This window comes from Aethalodelphis obliquidens, unplaced genomic scaffold (genome assembly GCF_003676395.1).
Source record: "Aethalodelphis obliquidens isolate GAN/ISIS:26980383/991018 unplaced genomic scaffold, ASM367639v1 scaffold22, whole genome shotgun sequence".
Lineage (NCBI taxonomy): Eukaryota > Metazoa > Chordata > Mammalia > Artiodactyla > Delphinidae > Aethalodelphis > Aethalodelphis obliquidens.
Genome location: NW_020837966.1, coordinates 283,630 through 299,020, shown reverse-complemented (window position 1 = coordinate 299,020; position 15,391 = coordinate 283,630). Strand labels below are relative to the sequence as shown.

At 56.7% G+C, this 15,391-nt stretch overlaps 2 protein-coding genes across 7 annotated transcripts in view; one reads left to right on the top strand and one right to left on the bottom strand.

Moving 5' to 3' along the window:
* HEMK1 (HemK methyltransferase 1, mitochondrial release factors N(5)-glutamine) overlaps window positions 1-4,762 on the bottom strand; it is a 34,541-nt gene extending 29,779 nt beyond the window's left edge. For 2 of the 5 annotated variants that reach the window (XM_027120925.1, XM_027120928.1), the window contains exons 1-4: window positions 4,333-4,761; window positions 2,906-3,292; window positions 2,524-2,615; window positions 2,114-2,207 (exon numbers count right to left, since the gene is read on the bottom strand). In XM_027120925.1, coding sequence (XP_026976726.1) covers window positions 2,114-2,207; window positions 2,524-2,615; window positions 2,906-3,115 — 396 coding nt within the window. In that variant the 5' untranslated portion in view covers window positions 3,116-3,292; window positions 4,333-4,761. Of the gene's footprint in view, window positions 1-2,113; window positions 2,208-2,523; window positions 2,616-2,905; window positions 3,293-4,332 lie in introns of all 5 variants that reach the window. The other 3 variants (XM_027120924.1, XM_027120926.1, XM_027120923.1) reach the window with 3 other exon arrangements.
* Window positions 4,763-5,886: 1,124 nt separating this feature from the next.
* On the top strand, window positions 5,887-14,821 carry CUNH3orf18 (chromosome unknown C3orf18 homolog). 2 transcript variants are annotated; one of them, XM_027120918.1, is made up of 5 exons: window positions 5,887-6,155; window positions 7,767-8,132; window positions 11,229-11,254; window positions 11,794-11,941; window positions 13,199-14,821. In XM_027120918.1, exons 2-5 carry the CDS (start codon window positions 7,899-7,901, stop codon window positions 13,277-13,279), a joined length of 489 nt encoding a protein of 162 aa, XP_026976719.1. In that variant the 5' UTR covers window positions 5,887-6,155; window positions 7,767-7,898; the 3' UTR covers window positions 13,280-14,821. The 2 variants fall into 2 exon arrangements, with proteins under 2 accessions (XP_026976719.1, XP_026976720.1); XM_027120919.1 differs by having other exon boundaries at window positions 5,887-6,212.
* Window positions 14,822-15,391: the final 570 nt, after the last annotated feature.

Below are 15,391 nucleotides of genomic sequence, written 5' to 3'. Positions count from 1 at the left end.
CCAGGGCACTTTTCCCAGGTGAACAAGGGGAGAATCCAAGAACACTGCAGGGTCGGAGCAGAGGGGAACGTGGGAAGGAGGCAAAGAGCAGGCAGCTGTCGGCTCTGCCTGGAGCCACTGCCTCAACAGGACTCCACACCCCTTAAGAGGCTGGCGCAAGGCCTCAGCAGGACCTGAGTGCCATAAGGACCCTCATTAGGATTACATTCTTGATGAGGCAGCCCCAAGAAGGCAGCATTGCCTCCCTCAAGCTAATCACAGACAAGGCACTGAGCCTCCCACACCTCAGAGAGCCTCACCTCGCCAAGCTGGGCAAGAATGGCTCACACTTCCAACCTTGGTTTTCCCACTGTACACACTGCCAGTCCGGGGACTGAGCCACCTCCCCATCCCCAGAGAAAACCCAACTGGTCAGGCCACACACCGCCTACAACTTTGCATTTCAGAATTCTGCACCCATCATCAGAAACCACCCTTCAATGGATGGAGAGAACGCAAGCACCATGGTCCCTCCCTTTTTTTTTTTTTTTTTTTCCATGGTCCCTCCCTTGCACTAATTCTCCCCACTCCCCACCACAGGCCACGTCCTCTCAAGTTCTTGGTAAGGCACTCCCCAATGCGGCTTCACATTGGGGCAACCTGGCAAATTCTGAGAAACGTCTGTACAGTGAGGCGAGGACCTGGCCTCCCAACCGCAGCCTCCCTCCTCTCCCCCACCCCTTATAGCAGAGCTGCTCTCCTGGCCCAGACCCACCCAGGAAAGGGGGGGCCCCCACATGGGAGCCGGAAGTCCACACCCAACACTCAGAACCCTGGAACACATGGTTGGTGCCAGGTCAGCTCTGAGGGCACTCAAAGGTCATCGCGGTAGCTTCCCTCCCATGCCCTGACCCTTGGCAGCCTCAGGGGATGGTGAGTGACCTCCTGGCCAGAGGTCGCATGCTTGGAGGGGCCACAGGTTGGCCTCCCAAAAGTCTGCAGGTAGCAGGCTATATCCTGCTCTGGGTCTCTGCACCTATCCAGCACATCCAATCCCAGATGGTTCAGCCCCTTGTAAGGTATGGGGCCCTGACGCAGGAGACAGGATGTCTTGAGTGCTGCCCCCATGCTCCCTGCCTTGACATCCCTGTGACTTCAGCAAGGTCTCAGACTCCCTACTGTCCCTGCCCTGACACTGGGCATTAAGTCAAGGACCTGGCCTCCCAACCACATGATGCAGGGGGCAAGTGGGGTCAGAGGGCTTCTTGGCTGAGGGAGAGAGGCTGGGAAAGTGAGAAGGGGCTCTGGGTCCCTGGCTGGGACAGGTAGATGAGGCCTGATATTTCCCAAGAATGTGTGTGCCTTTCTGGAAACACCCCTTCTCAGAACCCGGTGCCCTCTGGCTTGCCCACCAGCCCCCACCCACATACCCCTCCACCTGCTCTGCTCTCTCTGGCTCCCAGCCCTGCCACCTACAAGGTCATGGGGAAGCCCAAGAAGGGCCATAGAAAGCATTTCTCCCAAGACTAGGGTGTCGCACCTACACACAGCATGCTGGGACCATACACTTCCCAGTGCTAGTAATTTGAGAAACACAGGTGATTACCTGACTAGATAGTGGATGTAATAGGTAAAAGGTCCCAACCAGTTCCCTGGTCTGGAGGCCCAACCCTCTCATCATCTGGGCCCAGAGCGGGCAGTGACCTACCCAAGGTCACAAAGCTGTACCAGGCTTCCAGATGTCCAGCTGGAGCCCTCTCCACTTCGCCCATGCCTCCTGAGGAAGAGGAGGGCACTTGTTTCCCATGGGTTGGGTAGGCTATGGGCCCATGGGGCAGCTCCTAGGGAAATGACAGGAACCGGCTGAGTACTTGGTGGGCAGCACTAGTTGGGGCATCTTGAGCCACTGCCAGCCTAGGGGCTGGGGCAGTGGCTTGGGAAGTGAGGATAGTCAAGGAGGTGAGCAGGAGACCTCTTTCCTCTTGGCCCCACCTACTCAGCCAGCCAGGAAGGGCGCTGCCTCTAAAGGACAGCAGTCATGGGGCTCCAGCGCCCCCTGGTGGAACTCTGGGACAAGACAGGTGCCCTGAGCCCCCTTCATTCCCATCCTGCCCAGTCCTGATGGCACACCTACCTCCGTTTCTGGCCGAGGGATAAACACTGGGGGTGCCATCTTCAGACTGAGGCCCTGAAAGTCCCACTCACCAAGGATGTACTGCACAGGCATCCTGCAGAGGGGGCAGCAGGGTGATCATCAGTGCCAGCACCTGGACCAACAAGACCATGTCTGGGTTGGGATACAACTTGTGGCCAAAAGTGTCGGGTAGGGTCATGTCTTCTACGCCCCAGAACTCGTAGCCAAGACCTTCCTTCCCTCCCTTCTTCCTATTTACTACCATGACCCCTCTCTCATCATTCTCTCATCCCAACACCTCCCTAGTCCTTGGACACTTTCTTCCTCCCTGACCATGAACTTGGTGGAGCTGAAGGAAGCTGGACCCTGCTCCCCACACAGAGCCCTCTGGTTTGGCCCATGGTGCTCACCTTTGCAATCGGTAGCTACTCAGCTCCTGGACATACTGTAACTGCCAAGGGGTCAGGGGCTGGGTCCAAAGTCCTGGCCTCAGGCTCTGAAACTGCACCACAGAGAATGTGAGTGGCTAGCTCCCCTGACCCAGGTTTCTTTTGTAAACAATGCCAGTGGGTCCAACACTGGCCACCTTGGTGATCCCTGAACCCCTAGTGCCTGGCACACACTGTAATAGTTTGTTGGATGAATGAATAAGTATCTGCCTAAGACATTCCTCCAGAAAAATCCCATCATTCTCGGCTCAGCACTTTCAGTGGAATGGAAAAGCCTGGATGTCTCTTCCCCAGAGTCCTCCCTCCCCCCATTTCCTGCCCTCCTGACAACACTGCACTTAACTGTTTTGGCTCCAAGGACATGAGCCACGATGTACTCACTGGATTCCCGGGCCTCAGGGATGCCCCTTTTCTCAAAGACTACTGTCCAGTGGCTGACCAGTTCTGTGGCACTCAACAACCGAGCCGGAGGCAGATGGGGTTGCCGTGAGCTGAAGGTGCAGCCCCAAATGCCTCCCCTCCACCCCAGGCCAGATAGGAGGGCCCTCAGCATTCTGCCCCGATGTCCCACATCTCAGGGAAAGGATCCCTTGGGTACTTCCCCAAGGTCCCCAAATCTTTCTCGTGATGTCAGCTGCTGAGGATGGTGGCTGGCCTCAGCCGGATGGAGATGGAGAAGGTCACAGGCTCTGGCTCCTCAGCATGGCTCTGGTCCTCAGATGTGGCTGCCCTAGAATAGGGAAGGAGAACCAGGAGAGTAGCTGAGACTTGTGGGACCCACTCCTCTCGGACCTGTTGCCTGAGAGAGGGCATGCTCTTGCTCTGTCGCCTCTTTGACTCCATTTTAGACCCTCACCCACCTATCTGAGTTTTCTTGTCTTGGTCAGTGACATTTTCTTCATGTTTTTGGCTCAAGTGATCGTAACCCATAGCTCAGTCCCTACTAATAAATGGGCTGGTGTGGATCAGGGCCCAGGCTTGGGGGTTGGACAGATCTATCTGACCCAGAGGGTGTGACCTCGGGAAAGTCATTATTTCTGTGTTTCAGTTTCCTCGTCCATAAAATGGGGAAAATAACACAAACTCCACGGTGAGCAGTGCATCCGGTCAATGAATATCAAGGGCCTTGGAGCCAGCTCAACACATAGAGAAACTCAATTTTATATACTCTTGACTAATATTACTAGGAGGAGGAGACTGCCCTTGCTTGGGAGCTTTGCTTTTGACATTTTGCATGCACTGTCATTGACCTGTATGCTGAAAATCACCCCTCCACCCAATTTAACCCATAGTCCTAAACACCAGCATAAACTTCCAGGTAAAAAATTGACAATTTCTGTTAATTTATATGTAAGTTATCACAAACAAATTTAACTGAAGGTTTAAAACCAGTGGTCTCCTTTCCTCTTACAGAGACCAGGGTTCAAACTAGCCTTTACTGAACACCTGCTAGGTGCCGCTCTTCAGAGACAAACAGAGAGGAAAATGAGACTCCGAGACTGGAAGCAACTTGCCCAAAGTCACCCAGCTAGGTACTGTCCCAGTCAAGACACAAGTCCTTTGGACTCCAGAGGCAGCTCTGTCTACCAGAGCGCCGCCCAGGGAGGAGCCGAGGCCTGAAGTCAAAGGCGCAGCTTCCCTCTCAGTTTCGCACCGCGAGGTCGCCTCTCCACAAGCCTGTTTCTCCATCTGTACAACGGGGGTACAGACTTTTTAAGGAAGGCTGCCAGAGCTCTGACGAATTCGAGGTCTCGAGGGTGTTACGCATACCTGCCTGAGAAGCTTCCCCACTCGCCCGCCAGCCTGAAGAAACTGCCGCAGGCTCGGCGCCCGGACATGCGTGACCCGCGGTAAGCTCCCTCCGACGCTCTGCTTCCGGGGTTGGCGCACCTGAGGAAGGGCTCGGGCGGACCCCGTCGCCCAGCTCCAGAGTTCCTAGAGCCGATGTGTTCCACCTCGGAAGCCCCTGCGGCCAGTGGGGGCTATGAACGCCACGCCCACTACGTCCAAAGGCCCACTGGCGGGAAAGTGCGTGGTTCGGAGTAGGGTTGCTTCCCGGGGGCCTGGACCCGACGGTCTTCCTGAAGGTCGAGGCAGGGATAAGCCTGCGGTGACTGCTCCGAGATGGCGTTTGGGTACCCGGCCGGGAGGTGTGTAGCCAACCCGAACGGAGGCATGTCACCAGCCGGCTCTGAATTCGAGAGTTGGGGTGCGATGCCCAGGGGCCTGGTCTAACGTAGGCTGTGTGCTGGTAGAGCGGCACATGGGCGGATCCCAGTGTTGGGGGCGGGCACTAATTTGGGGGGGTGGCACCCAGTGTCCAGGACCTGGGGTTCAGGTGGCAGCTGGACCCCAGGGCCGCTCTTGACCCTCTAGCTCCCATTTTCGAGCAGGGAGCTCGAAACTGGAAGTAGTAGACCAGGGTTTGAATCCTGACTCATCGTGAGGCTTCGTCCATGTGCCCCTCTGTGGGCCTCAGTCGCTCCAATAAAATTCATGGCAGTGTTTCGCAAAGTATGGCCTGCCAATGCCACGCCCTCGCCCCCTAATCTATTGTTAACTAGATCACTGTTGACTAAACTACTATGAAGCATGCAGTTTCCCGGGCTCCATCCCAGACCCGGGGATCTGTATTTGTAACAAGCTACTCCGGTGATCCCCATAAGCTCCTTTAAAAACCTGAGGATTAGAAGGCTCCTCTCCAGAGATGTTCGAGCTCTGGATTGGAGGGGTGTATGTAGGCTTGCTTGGGTCCAGGTGTCCAATAATACCACTCCTGTAATAAAAATACCATCCCGCCCCCCAACTTCTCTGAAGATGTCTCATTTCTAGCCTGGGATGGGTATCGTTTAACAAGAGCCCTCACACCAGAGCCCATCTGAGCAGGAAGCTGAGACCCAGGGAAGAGAAGCATCTTGCTCTAGGTCACTAAGCTAGTGGAGGGTCGAACCGGAGTTCAATGCAGACTCAAGGACTCCTAGTCTAGTGATCTCCCCAAATTTGTGTCCACCTGCGTTTGCGGAGCCCGACTCTGTCCTGGCGGAAATGGCGCCCAGAGTAGCCGGAGACCAGAGTTGTAGCCCTTAGGAAGGCCTGGCCACCCACCGTCCCCCTCCCGACTCTGGCACAGCCCACGGGCAGTGAGGAGTGGTCTCCAAGAACTGCGACCTGGCTCCCCCTCTTGCTGGGGGCAGAGCCAGATCCGAGCGGCAGGCCAGCGGGCCAATGCAGGGCAGGCTCTGGGCCTGACAGCCAATCCGGGGCCGGGGGCACGGAGCTGGCAGGGAGGAGAGGAGCTGGAGCGTCGCGGAGCCGCGAGGCTGCTCGCCTCAGCCCCACCCCCGAGGTGGGTCCCGGCCGACCAGTCCCTGTCCAGGCTGGCAGAACAGGCACTCTCGGCTGTGGGCGGTGTGACGTCGCTGGCCCAGCCCAGGGAGGTCCTCCCAGGGCGCCCAGGGAGGGCGGACCTTGGGTCGGACCCGCCGCCCCCAATCCCGGGGCCTGGGGGCTCCCCCTCACCTTGCCCCGGCCTCCTGCCAGTCGCCACCACCCCTAGCCTCTCCCGCTGAGTCCGGCGCCCCAGAGAGGATTAAGTAAGTGCTGAGGTCGCCGCTTCTGTGCAAGAATGGAGGAATCACAGAGTCGCGAAGGTGGGGTTGGGGATTGGGGCAGGGAGGACTGATGAACCTGGTGGAGAATGGTATGCGGGTTCTTGGAGGTGGTGGTGCCCACCCCTTTCTCTCTGGCTTCCTTCTCTTGCCCTTTGGACCATGAGGCATTCCTGAACAGTGATGAGCAGAGCCCTTTCTCTCCTTTGGAGAGAAGAATAAACAGAGCCCCAGAGCAAATATTAAGGGTCTGGCCCAAGGTCACATCTGGGGTCAGCGGCAGAGCCAAGAAAGAACCTGGGACTCCTGACGTGCGCAGCCTAGCTAGAGGAGGAGGACAGAGAGGGATGATGAGCTTCTCCCATCCCATGTTTCTGTGCCAGCCTTGCTCCTTCCTAAGAGGCCATCACTGGTGTGTGCACACCTCACACACACCCATACACCTGCACAGGGAGGCATCCCACATACACCCGTGAGCTAGCGCAGAGGTGTGTATGCAGCCATGAGCTGTGCATCTCTCCTATCCCTCGGCCTTCCCTTCTGCAGTTTGGCTAGGACCTCTTCCCACCCTGCCTTACCCAGGGCCTTTTGGCCCGGGAAGGCCAAAGTCACAGCCTAGACTGGGCACATCACCCACCCTCTGCTCCCAGGGGAGGAGGGAAGGGGAAGAGAAGGCATCTCAGAGTGGGAGCTCCATCCCTGGCCCTGAAGATACGCTCCCCTTGATTTTCTCCTAGTCCCTGGCAGCCCCTATAGGGAGTTCAATGACCCAAGAGCCTACAGAGAAAGCCCACCAGAGGACCTGACTTTGGCCTCTCTCTCCTTCCTGTCTTCTGGTCTTGCCACACATGTCCCTGCCCTTACTCCAAGCACAAGCTGGACCACACAGCAGGCTGGGTCCAGGGGCTTCTGGGGCTCCCCTTTCCCAACTGGAGTGGCCAGAGGGAGAAGATCTAACATTTATTGGGTACTTGCTGTGGATGAGGGTTGTACTGAGCTAAGTCATTTCTAGGAACTTGTTCATTCTGATATTTCAGCTACCCTATGACCCTTTCTGTGAGGGACGTGTTCTTAATACCCCTACCTTAGACTCAGGAAAACTGAGACATGGAGAGGTGGAGTGACTTGCCTAGGGTCACCCAGTTAAGTGGCTGAACCGGGATTCAAAGACAAGCCTATCTGACTTTCGTGCAAGTGTTTTCCTCCAGGAAAGGAAAAAGCTGCAGTTTTTTTTCTCCAAGCAGGAGGTGAGGGATGTGGGGGGCAGGAAGTAAGAAGGTGAGCAGTGTGGGGAGTAGGGGCTGGGGGTGGGGAATGATCTTTTTCTTTCAAACCTCCCCACTACTTTTCACATCCTCCAAGTATGATCACTATGATCATCTTACCCACAAAGAGGGGGCAGGGCTTCATTTTCATGTTCCTAAATCCACATGGGATCCATAGATAGATAAAGCACATGTCCTGATGTTCCCTGAACTTGCCCTTGCCCTCAAACTTTTATTTCCCCTGTGCCTTCAGAACTTAGGGGGACTTCATCTCCTCACAGAGTCCCATCCTCAGCCTCATGTTTTTTATTTTTTCCTTTCCAACACCCAGGGAGGCAGGGAGCTCTCTTTATCCAAGGACGTGGCCCCCTGTATGGGTAGTGGGGGCCACAGGCTGGGACACCCCTGATGTCAGAAGTGAGTGAGCAGGTTGACTGACCACAAGCAGTCCCTCAGCATCAGCATGGACTCCAGGATCCCATCTGCTAGGAGCTGGATTAGCAGCCACCCACCCACCTCTGAACCTGACCTGGAGCCTGCCACAGATGGGCCAGCTTCCGAGACCACCACACTCAGCCCAGAAGCCACCAGCTTTAATGACACCAGAATCCCTGACGTGGCTGGTGGCACAGCCGGCGTGGGCACAATGCTTCTGTCCTTTGGGATCATCACAGTGATTGGCCTGGCTGTGGCCATGGTGAGAGCTGGGGCAGGCTGGGGCTGGCCCAGATGGCCCTCACTTGGCAGAGGGCGATCACTGTTCAGATTTTAGAGGATCTAATCAGAACACAATTGTCTGTTAGTGATAGTACAATCCCTTCCTTCCCCAGAGATTTGTTTATTGGGGTCCAGAGACCAGAGAGGCTGCCTCCAATTGGAAGAACCAGAAAAGGTTCTGAGGAATACATGGCATTTTGAGTTGGGCCATGAAGGCCACGTAGGAGTTGGGGAGGAGGGTGTTGCAGGTGGAGGGTCCTGATGGGTAAACGTTTGGAGGCAGACAGGAGGTATCTGTGAGCAGCAAGCAGGACAGTGAGGCAAGTGAGTGTGGGGATGCAATAGGAGTAGAGGCCAGCAGGCAATTGGGATAGATCGTGGGCTGTAGAGTCTGAATGGGATGCTTTGGGCATGGCAGGCTGCTGGCAATGTTCATTCATTCATTCACTTGGCAATTATTTACTGGGCACCTGCCCTGGACTGAGCCTTCGGGACCCCAGGGACTAGGGAGAAAAAGTCCTGCCCTGCAGTTCTTACAGGGAGTGAGAGATAGGTAAAACCAAGGGTGCCAAGGGAAGCCCGTAGGGACTGGATTAGGGAACTGGGTGGGAGTTGGGGGGACTTCCTAGGCTGGGTGGTCAGGGACAACTAAGGAGGCAACATTAGAGCTAAGACATCACAGTGGAGGCCTGGCCCCAGCGTCATGAGAAGGGCAGAGTTGGGCAGACATCAGGGCAGAGGTGAGCTGGGGTGAGGGCTGCAGGTGTCCCCTGAGAGTGGATATGATGCTTCCAGATCTGGTATCTACCTCTGAAGATATGGACTCTCCCCTGGGAATTCCCTGGCAGTCCAATGGTTAGGACTCAGCGCTTTAACTGCCGTGGCCCCAGGTTCAATCCCTGGTCAGGGAACTAGGATCTCACAAGTTGTGCAGCGTGGACAAAAAAAAAAAAGATATGGACTCTCCTCTTAAGATGATACATGGACACTCAGAATGTCACCGAGGGCCCATTGGAGATTGCGAGGACTGAGATCTGGAAGGGTGGGAGGTGTACCTGAGATCCCCCAGCAGGCCCGGCAATGGTGGCATTCTGCCTGCTGCCCCTCACAGGCTCTGACGGCTGGCCTTAGACTCAGGAGCATGTTGCTGTGACAAATAGGGCTGGATGATCCATTCATGGCTGGAGCTGCTGGTAAAACAGGGTCACCATATGGGCCCCACAGGCTCCGGATTGCTGCCAGGGAACAACTGCTGGCCAGCGGGCAGAGCCAGGATGCAACACACAGAGTGAGGCCGGGGCCTGAGCAGTCTCCTGGGGCAGGGGTGAGGCAGAATACCGGTGTTTGGCACCCATATGGTGGTTTAGCAGGCTGAGACACCCTAACCTCAGGGGCAGAGCAGGGCCTAGAAACTGCCTTTGTCACTCTTGGCCAAAGATTTTGTCCTGGGAACTTGGGAAGACTTCCTTACTCTTCATTCTGGAGGAATATTCGGAGGGCCGTGGTGGATGGCCTTATCACCAAAAACGGAGAGGTAGGGAAGTTATGGGGCAAAGGCAGTGGAGGGCAGGAAACAGCTCCTGGGCAGGGGTCAGGTCTGGAGATGTTCCTTAAGTACTACTTCCTCTCCCCTCATGCCAACCCTGAGCCATGCCATGCTGGGTGCAAGGAGGAACAAATCAGTGCCAGGCCGTGTGCCTCACGTAGGAAGAACAGTGGGGGAGGGCTTCCTGGAAGAGGTGGGGCTGCAGCTGGACAGTGAAGGGTAAGGAAGATTTGGAAAGGAAGGTATTTGCGGGGAGGGTGTTAGTAGTTGGGGCAGAGGGAGCAGCAAGGGCAAGGGGTGGAGATTGGTTCTAGCCTCTCTTAAAGATCCTTCTGTATCACAGGGCAGGCAGGAGGGCTGAGAGGCGAGGAAGTACAGTGTGCTGGGGCTGGAGCTGCTGCTTCAGGGCAGGCAGGGGTTATGCCAGAGACCTGGAGCTCCTGTTGCATCCCACCCACAAGAGAGCAAGGGGCATGCCAACATGTGACCTCCTGGAGGGGATGGGGGAGCAAGGGGCACTGCAGTTTCTTTCCGCCTTTGGGGTCCCCCAGGAATGAGCAGCAGGAGGAGCTCTGGGTCAGGCTGGGAACAAACCGGATTCAAGCTGTGAATGGGCCACAAAGAGTATAGGAGCCACAGGGGGTTTGGGACAGACTCTAGGGACATGGCTTTCCCCCAAGCAGAAGAAGTCATGCTCCTGGTAGTCAAAAAACACCAGTTGAGGGATGAGCGAGATGGTGGCAGAGGTCCCTGGAGTTCCCGCTCCAGGTCCTGCAGAGGTCCCCAAGTCTCACCCCCTTCCTCCCTCCCCTGAGTGCTTTGTACCAGGATTTCCTGCTCTAGCCAGGAGCTCTTGGGTCTCAGATGTTTTCTCAGGCTGCCTAGGCCTTTATCTTCAAGTCATTATGATGGGGGTTAGGACCCAGGGGTCTTCCTAGGTTCCTCCAGCATCAGGGTTCAGGAGTGTGGTCTAGGCTGATGTCCAGGGGCTCAGACCCTCCTCCTCAGCCCCTGAGGGCCATCAGCCTCCCATGGAAACCCCAGGAAGCCAGCCCAGAGCCTTGCCTAGAGCCACTGCCCTGCAGAGTCTGCCCGCTGCCTTTCCTCTGTTCTTTTTGCCCATACACGGGGAGAAAATTTGGTCCTGGGGACAGCTGAGAGGAGGGGGTATGCTGAAGTCCCCACCACCACCACTTCAGCCCTGAGGAGTCCGAGGCAGGCACTGAGTGGCTGGAGCCACAGTCAGTTTTGGCAGGGGTGGGCCCACGCGTCCCTAGGCCAGGCTTACCTGTGTGGTCTTCCCAGGCTGGCCTTCTCCCCACCTCTGAGTTCGGGCACTGTCAGCATCTAATAAACGTCAAATGGAAGCACAAATTTAGGATGTATGTGTCCCTGGGATGGGGTCACTGAGGACATGGGGACCTATAGTTCTCCCGTTCATCAGCCTCAGCATGTCCCCTGTCCCGAGGGACTACTGGATTAATTAGGGCCTCCTTTCCTGGCCATTTGATGCTGCTCCTTCTCTTGCAGGTTTTGTACATCAGGAAGAAGAAGAGGTAACTCCCCATCTGCCACCCAAGACTCCAGTGGGCAATGCTGGGCTGGACTCCAGGGGACGTGGGTGGGAAAGGAGAGTACCTCCACCATGAGGGTCCCTCTCCCTAGTGAGGGAGTCAGGGCCTCTTCTGCCCACTCGGGGTTGGGGGTAACCATTTTCCCCTGGGGAGGGCTGAGCCACCCTTGCCCTGCTGCCCTGAGCTAATGGCCACTGACTCCCCTTTCCCCACCCCGGCCCCTCAGAGGCTGGGGATTGCACAAGGCCCTGGCTTAAGCAGTCCCCATGGCTCTCATGGATGACAGCTCTGTGGCCCATGGCCCCATCTGGTCCCAGGAGTGGGTAACTATCCCTCCCAGGCCACCCATCCAAGAGGTAGAGCTAGTACTGTATGTGCAAAAATGTCTTTCATTGAATCCCAGGGGAAATTTTAGGACCCTAAACATGGTGTCAGCTGGTCAGCAGGCAGCAGCACCTGGAGGGCTGGTGGGAGCAGAAGGGCCTGCCCTGCCTGCAGCAGTCTCTGCCCCCACCCCCCAGGCTGGAGAAGCTGCGCCACCAGCTCATGCCTATGTACAACTTCGACCCCACGGAGGAGCAAGATGAACTGGAGCGGGAGCTGCTGGAGCACGGGCGGGACACTGCCTCCGTGCAGGCCGCCACCGCTGTGCAGGCCACGCTGGCCAAGGTGGGCACTGACCAGGCTCCTCCACCCAGCCTGCAGCCTGTTTGTGGCTCTTCCACCCCCACCCTCCCTCCTTTCCCATGTAGCTTTCTAGCACCTGCCATGTGGTCAAGTGGCAGCTATCGGGTATACGGATTTTGTCAGGTTTGTTTAGAAACTAGTAGAATTGCTCCTCGGCCACCCACAGGCTCACTGCACAAGGCCAGGCCAGGGCAGCCCTGGGATCCAGCCTGGCTCTGTCCTGATAGCCTGGTCACCTTGGAAGCTCCGTTGGCCTCTCTGAGCCTCAGTTTTCTCATCTGCAAGTGAAAATCCTGATTCTTGCCTCAGGTATGCCCCCTCAAACTAGGGGGAAAGCAGAAGACTCACGGGGGGGATTGTTGGGGGGCTGAGACCCTGGGTTCTTCTGCTTCCTGAGATCCCAGTCCTGAGTGAGTTGTGACTGGCGCCAGATTCTGGGGCAGTGGCACCTCTGAGTAGATTGGTGGGTTCCTAGTAGCTGGCAGACCCCAGGCAGGTGCAGACCCTAGCCGGACTCACCTCCCATGTCCAAAGTGCTGGGTACCTGTGTGGTTATCCTGCCAGAGTCACTGGGCTGCCTGGCCACTTGCCACCGGTCCCTGAAATCCCCAGGGGCCAGAGCACCATGAGGAGGCCTGGTCTCCCCCGGACCCATGATGCCCCTTTGCATCCCTCCTTGCCTTGACTGCACAGGTTGCTAGGGAACCTGGCTCCACAGCAGCAGAATTAAGAGACTGGGCTCAGGAAGAGTCCAGGCTGGGAGTCCCCTGGTTTTGCTACCAGTTCTTTGTCGCCAGGATCAGGACTCATTCCCCCTTGGGATATTCAGGAAATTGGGCTGAGAACCTTGGTCCACCCAGCTCTTGGGACTACTGACTATTTGACGGTTGTTTCCTGTGCATCTCCCTTGTGCCAGCCCTTGTGCCCGGGCTTTGGGGCTTGGGGGTACAGAGGTGAATACCCTCTGCTGGGAGAGGTCGGTACATGCATAATTAATGCAGGCCCTGGGACCTAGGTTAAGTGCTGCAACTGGCTGAGGTGGCAGGGCAAGCTGGGGATGGCTGGGGGGAGGAGTCACCTGAGCCAGGTCGTATTTCTTGGCTGAGCTTGTGGGAGGGCATTCCAGGCAGAAGACGTAGCTGGTGCCAAGTGCACGTGGGCACCAGAGGGTGGAGGGGACTGGGCCAGAGTGCATGGCCTTGGTCAAGGTCCCTGATGCCCCTTACTGTCTCTCTGCAGACCACTCTCCCCTCTCAGGGCCCAATGCAGAGGCCCAGCCGGCTGGTGTTCAGCGATGTAGCCAATGCCATCCACGCGTGAGGACCCCGGGACAGGCCTGGACCTCTGATGAAAACACCTGCCACAGTGCCCTCAGCTGCCAACTCCGAGATCATTAGGACCTCCTCTCAGGACCTGCCCTGCCAAGGCCTCAGCTATTTTGAGGACCCAGCTGCTGACCCTCCAGGCTCTAAAAGAGGCCCCTGGCCAGGTTGGGCATATGGCCACTGATATCCCCTGACCTGAGGGCCCTGGAATGCAGAGCATCCCTCATAAGGCTTCCTTATGCTGGCTGGCTTCCTTGTGCCCTTCCCAGACCCCTCACATCAGGGTCTGCTCCTCTAATGTGGAGGAAATGGGGGGAGATGTGGGATGGGAGGGGGAAGGGAAGGAGAGTAGGGGGGTTCCCATCCATCAGGGAGAGACATATCTTTGGAATCTGGAGTCTCCTCTGGGGTGGGGAGAGGCAGCCACCCAGGTCACAGCCACATGGTACGGTGGTACTCTGGGAGAGGCTCAGGGATAGAGCTGAAACTGCCCAGTGGGCAAGGATGCCAGCAGGAGGGCTGCTCATACCCAAGGTCAGTCCAAATTACAGGGATGCATGAGGTCTTCCAGCCACCCCTCCGTGGTGGTCGGCTATTGGCTGGGCCCAAGCTAGGATGAGAGCTGAGGGGGAAGGGAGGTGGGGGAGCAGGTGTGGAGGGATGCAGTGCCCAGACCTGCTGGAAGGCCTCCTGCATGCGCATGAAGGTGCCCACCTGCAGACACGTGCCTGTCCCAGCACAGGGGGCAGGATGGAGACCCCTGCATTGGCTCCACCCTCCAAGCCACCCCCAACCCCATGGTGTGTAGAGGAACGTTAAGTAGGCCACCTTCTCCACCTTCAGTGTTCAGGGACTGAAGGGAGAGGGAAGCAAAGGCAAGGGTCCACTGCCCACCACTGGGCACTTCACTGGGCTCTAAAAGCCAGGTAACCTGCTTCTGGAACAGTTCCCTGTCTTGGTGTTTATCGGGGACCTGGGGTTGGGGGAGAGACTATTGGTCAGAGGGTGGTGGTCGCCAGCTGCAGGCTAGCAGGGGAAGTTCTGAATGCCTGAAACAGGGTGGGGATAGCCCCTTGGAAAACAGACCTAAGAGACCTAGTCTGGGTTTTGATCACACAACCCACCTACCCATTGTCCACCCACCCCATGCCCCGCAGGAATTCTGCCAGGCTGGGGCATCTGGGCAAGGCACTGGGTCAAGCCAGACCCCAAGAGCTGGGCACTTCTCCGCTGGGCACACATGTGCACCTGAGCAGGCACAGACGCACACCCCTGTGCCCAGCCTCGCCGCCATCACTGTCCTCTGCTGGTTGGCGGGGACGTGAGGGTGGCAAATACGAGGTGTCAGGCTGTGAGGGCCTAGGAGGACTTCATGGGGAAGGTCCTGGATTTATTTCCTCCTCTAGATGCTATAAATACGTTAGCATTTGAGCCAACTGGAGGGCTATGGGTAATTTAGGATGCACAGAAACTAATTTAACTCATAGCATCTCCATGTGAGAGCATTAAAGATGTAATTAAGACGTTTACACAAAGAGAGTGTGAGCCTGTGACACTGGGGATGTGAAACCCCAGGAGGGGTGGGATGGGTGAGGGGCTGTGGGGGGGATGGTCGCTTGGATATCAGCTATGAGGTGGAAGCCCAGCTGGCTTTCCTTAATCTATCTAATGAGTTGCCTCTGGTCCTGAGTTCAAGGCTGCTCTGGGGCCTCGTGCCTCAGCTGTGGAATGGGGTCACGACGCCTGCCATATCCTTGGTTGGAGAGGCCAAGTGGACAGGACCTATGGGACAGGAGGAGGGAGGGGGCATGAGCCCCAAGGGCCAGGGGGAGGTGCGGTGCCTCAGGACCCATAGGAGTGGGGTGTGAAACACAAAAAAGAAGAAAATAATGTGGTCTTTCCCAGAGCACAGGAGTGCAGCGGATGGGTGGTGTTGGGAAGCCACAAGGGTTATGTGTGGGGAACCCACCTGCAGTGTTCAGAAGGGTTTGGAGGGTTTGGTCACTATTGTGACCTAATGCCCTAGTTTTCCCAGGACTGCACAATTTTAGGATTGAAAATCTCATAAACCAGGACTTTAAGTGACATCCTGACCCTCTGCTAAAGA